The 4,345-nt window shown below is 39.0% G+C and overlaps 1 protein-coding gene across 1 annotated transcript in view; it reads right to left on the bottom strand.

Moving 5' to 3' along the window:
- Window positions 1-226: 226 nt before the first annotated feature.
- The window catches only part of PTN (pleiotrophin), a 74,909-nt gene continuing 70,790 nt past the window's right edge, over window positions 227-4,345 (bottom strand). Inside the window, exons 2-3 of the mRNA XM_023530268.1 lie at window positions 1,395-1,510; window positions 227-504 (exon numbers count right to left, since the gene is read on the bottom strand). Coding sequence (XP_023386036.1) covers window positions 227-504; window positions 1,395-1,509 — 393 coding nt within the window. The 5' untranslated portion in view covers window position 1,510. The remainder of the gene's footprint in view (window positions 505-1,394; window positions 1,511-4,345) is intronic.

The following is a 4,345-nucleotide window of genomic DNA, read 5'->3' as shown; positions in this document are numbered from 1 at the left end:
CTGACAATTCTGTCATCTTAAGATATGAATGGAATCAAACAGAATGCAACCTTTTGAGGTTGGCTTTTTCCACTCGGCATAATTTCCTATGGCACCTCCTCAAAGTTATAACGAAATGAAGTTGACCAAAGGACTTTATTTGAGGACTCGCTGTAGTGCCAAAGTTGAGAAACCCTGGGGTTAGGTAAGATGTCTGGTTATCGTGCACCTGACAAAATAAACTTATTTAAAATAAATGGTAGTCAACATCAGAAAAACCTTGGGTAGAAGAAAGCGAGAATGATCTCAGATGGAAGGTTAACTCAACAGGATCACCGCGGTGGGACTCACCTCCGAATTGCTTTTTCCAGTTGCAGGGGATCTTACATCTCTGGGTCTTCATGGTCTGCTTGCACTCAGCTCCAGTCCTGGTGCCCTCCCGGGTGCCCAGCCCACAGTCCCCGCTGGTGGGCACACACACACTCCACTGCCATTCTCCACAGTCGGACTTCTTCACTTTTTTCTCTAGAGCAAAAAATAATCAACATCCAAAACACTCTTTAACTCCTAGATATAACCAAGTTCATTCCCGTGTGCCTTAATTACGGAGACTGTGCTTTTCACCTCTGTTTTCCGTGTCCAGGAAGTAGTAGGAACTTGATAGGTGTTAGCTGAACGATTGAACGAATGAATGACCAAGAGAAGGAAGACTGAGCAAGGAGCTAGAACTAATATTAATGTAACTCTTATTATGTGCCAGAGACTGTGCTCAATGATTTACTGACATCTCTTTTCCTAAGCAAACATTTCTGTAAAAGAGAAGATGGTCAGAAACAGTTAAACCTAAGAAATGAGAAAACATTCTGTTAGAAGTAACGGCTGTCAGATTAGCTTTTCAATGCAAGTCGATGTTCCTTTCTGTCTTATAGATGGAATAGCATAATATCAATGTGGTGGGTCACAGAGTAAACAGGCTTCCAGCTCCACACACTATTGAAGGCATTGGGAGTTACAGAAAAGGTGCTTTATCCTTTCTGAGCTTCGGTTTCCTTTTTTATTCACATGAGATAAAACAAAAATTTCTCGAAGGACACTTTTGAAGAGCGAGGCAACATAAGTAAAACACCCGATTGCTGGTCAGTGTTCTGTACTTAGTAGCTGCTAACGTGCTACTTGTCTATAATGATCATAAGAGATCATTATCTATATTTCAGGACTTACAATGGGGGGAAATGAGAGGGAATATCATTTAGGTCCCTCTAAATACTTGGAAGAAAGCAAAAAGGAAGGGAGAGAGGGAGGGAGGGAGGAAAGGAGGGAGGGAGGGAGGGAGAGAGGAAAGGCAAAAATTAGGTAGTCGGCTTAGATGGACATCGATCAGTGAAGAGTCCCGCCTTCGTAACCCTACTGCTTACCCGGTTTCTCTTTCTTCCCAGCTTCAGCAGTGTCCACAGCTGCCAAAATGAAAATGAATGCCAAGAAGGCGGCTGCAAATTTTCGACGCTGCTGCAGGTACTGTTGGGACTGCATCCTAGGAATAAACAGAGAAACAGAAGAACGTAGTGTCAGTCTAAGTCAGAGAGGAAGGCTCATTGAACAACTTGATGGAGGGATGGAGGGCTCCATTTTCCATGTCTGGGATTTTCGAAAGATTTATATCAGTTATCTTGGACAGAATTCTCTCTTTTCTCTCCAACACTCACTGAAATATGTGCTCTTCTGCAATCTGTCATGTATTCACTGACAAAATCCAACGGTTCTCTTTACACACAGCCATTTTCTAAGTATGACTCAAGAATTACGGAAGCAAGAGTTTTGATGGCATGTGTTTGAGCAGACTCCTACAGGTAATCTTGCTGATAGTGATACAGGGTAATGTCGATAATTATGGTCGTCTTCATAAGTCCTGACAGTTCCTAGAAATGACCACCTGTGGATAATTTGAATGGAGACAATGAATGGATTATGTGTACAAGTATATATTAGCTGTTATGTCTAGACTGACGTCAGTATCGATGAACATCTCTGATTTTTTTTTTATCATTTCCCATGACTGTAATTATCTTATCATCACTGTTCCATTATTCATTGGTCCGCCAAAGAGTGAAGCACGAAACAGAAGTAGAACTAGCATACCTTTGCTATACATCAAACACACAAAATCACATGTGCTGAAAATCTCTAAACTCCAGGATGTAATTCTAGGAAGAATTTATACTTTCATAATTTAAAATTCTCCACATTTGACATGAATCAAAATCTCAGAATAACATTAGAATAATTCCCAAGACCCAGGACAATCCAAGTCCTGGTAGCTGCACCAAACCAGTGGCTACAGGAACTTACCTAGCAGAATTTATCTCCATCTGGTGAGTTCTTGGTGTTTTAAATAAAACGACAGTAATGACTTACGTCATTAGCTCTGGAGATTTTTTTTCCAGAAGTGGTAATAGATTAGTTTAGATGATTTTATATTCTCTCGAGTGTGAACAACAAAACCTCTCTTTTATATATATATATATATACATATATATATATATATATATATATATATTCTGCGTATTGTTTTTCTCATTCAAAAATAACTATGAAATTATAACCCTGTCAGTGAATTTGTCTCCCTTTCTGTGACATCGGAAATGCTATCCTTTGTTAATACTTTTTTTTAATTGATGATTTTGGATTCCATTGTATGGATGAAGCATAATTCATTTACTAATTAAATTTAATATTTTGGTCATCTGGTTTTTTCATCGAATCATAAGTCCTAATTAGCTGCTCACCATCTCCTACACTTCCTAAAACCTAATATTGGGTGCTTTGTTCTTCCTCCTAATGCTAAATGTTTATACTCTACTTTGCTGATGGTCACACAGGAAAGTTCCTATTGATACAGTGACTCTTCCTGTGTCATTCACAGGGTAGGAATGAGATGAGAAGCCAGTCCTATCTTCTCAAGAGTTGAGTTGTTGGCAAGTCAACTCTTGGTTGGCAAGTCTTCTCAGAGTTGAGTACCCTGGTGTATCTATACTACCATACTTTTTAAAATCATATATTTAAATATGATTTACAATTATTAGGTGTAAAGTGAACCAAAGTAGAGACCTTCTGTTTTTTTTTCTCCAAAATTGTCCGACAACCTTCTCTCAGAGACCAATCACTTTGGAGGCAGACACTTTTCACTAAAGTTTTCTTAAAGGGTACGCTAACTTTTAAATTCAGTACCTTTAAATTTTAATGTACTTCTTTCCAAGTTAGAACTTGCCTTCATGTTTAACAACGTCCCATGCATACCTGAAGTATTTAGATTATGAATTAGATTAATGTGAGAATTCAGACATTCCCAGTGAGAAAGCACAGCTCTTGAGAGAACTTTCTGACCAGACCATGGGGTGATCCTTGTAGAGTCTGGTGACACATATAGCAGGAAGAAGGGTCAGGAGCACCTTGGAGCCCACTGAAGAAACACAGCCAATTGGCAGAAATAGAAAGAACTCTTTCTTCCACAAATCACACACACACACACACACACACACACACACACACACACACGATGTATTAATAGAAAGATGCTATCACTGGCTAATTTTCACCTCAGCATTTCTTTTCTAGTCTTACATTGCTAAGCTTTTATTGTATAATGATTTTCAAAAAGCTTTCTCATAGTAAGTTCAACTCACTTAATTTCAAGGGAAAAAAATCTCACATAAGCCAGAATTTCCTAGCCATAAAATATTGTTGAGTCATAGAGTGGCCTCTTAAAGACGTTATCTTAACCAGAGGAAGGAAGGAGGGAGCCCAGAGGAAGGAAGGAGGGAGACAAACTGGGATGAGACTTGGAGTGTTAGCAGAATGGAAATGCACTCTATCTGCTTCTGATATTAATCCAGAACAATTTGGAATCTAAAAAGTGGGTAAATGGTGAATTTCAGCTTTTAGATGTTTTAAGGAAAAGTGCGCACAGGGAGTCACCTGTGCAAAATATCTGATCAGCAATATGGTTGAGCTGGATAGCATCTTACTTCTCAGCCTCTTCTCCCCATCCTTACGTTTTGCTTGCCATTCTGCTTAAGCCTATATTTTGAGAGCTTAGATTTTCCTGGGTAGAGAAAATGAATAAAGGTTATCTGAAAGAAGAGAGTCAGGGGTTTTGAAAAGGCATGATGAAAATTATCCAAAACTTCAAGAGTGTCCAAACAATACCCGATGAGCATGTTGGTGCCTTGTCGTTGTAGTATACACTTGAGTAATTAGTATGTGTGTAGATAACAGTTCCCCTTGCTGGTGGAATTTGCATAGTTGATTGTGTATTTGTCCTTAGCATCAATCAAGTAAAGGCAAAATCTCTCTCTGTACACAGCATCCA

The sequence above is a fragment of the Pteropus vampyrus genome, unplaced genomic scaffold, assembly GCF_000151845.1.
Source record: "Pteropus vampyrus isolate Shadow unplaced genomic scaffold, Pvam_2.0 Scaffold48, whole genome shotgun sequence".
In the NCBI taxonomy this organism is placed as follows: Eukaryota; Metazoa; Chordata; class Mammalia; order Chiroptera; family Pteropodidae; genus Pteropus; species Pteropus vampyrus.
This window is presented reverse-complemented; position numbering and strand designations above follow the sequence as displayed.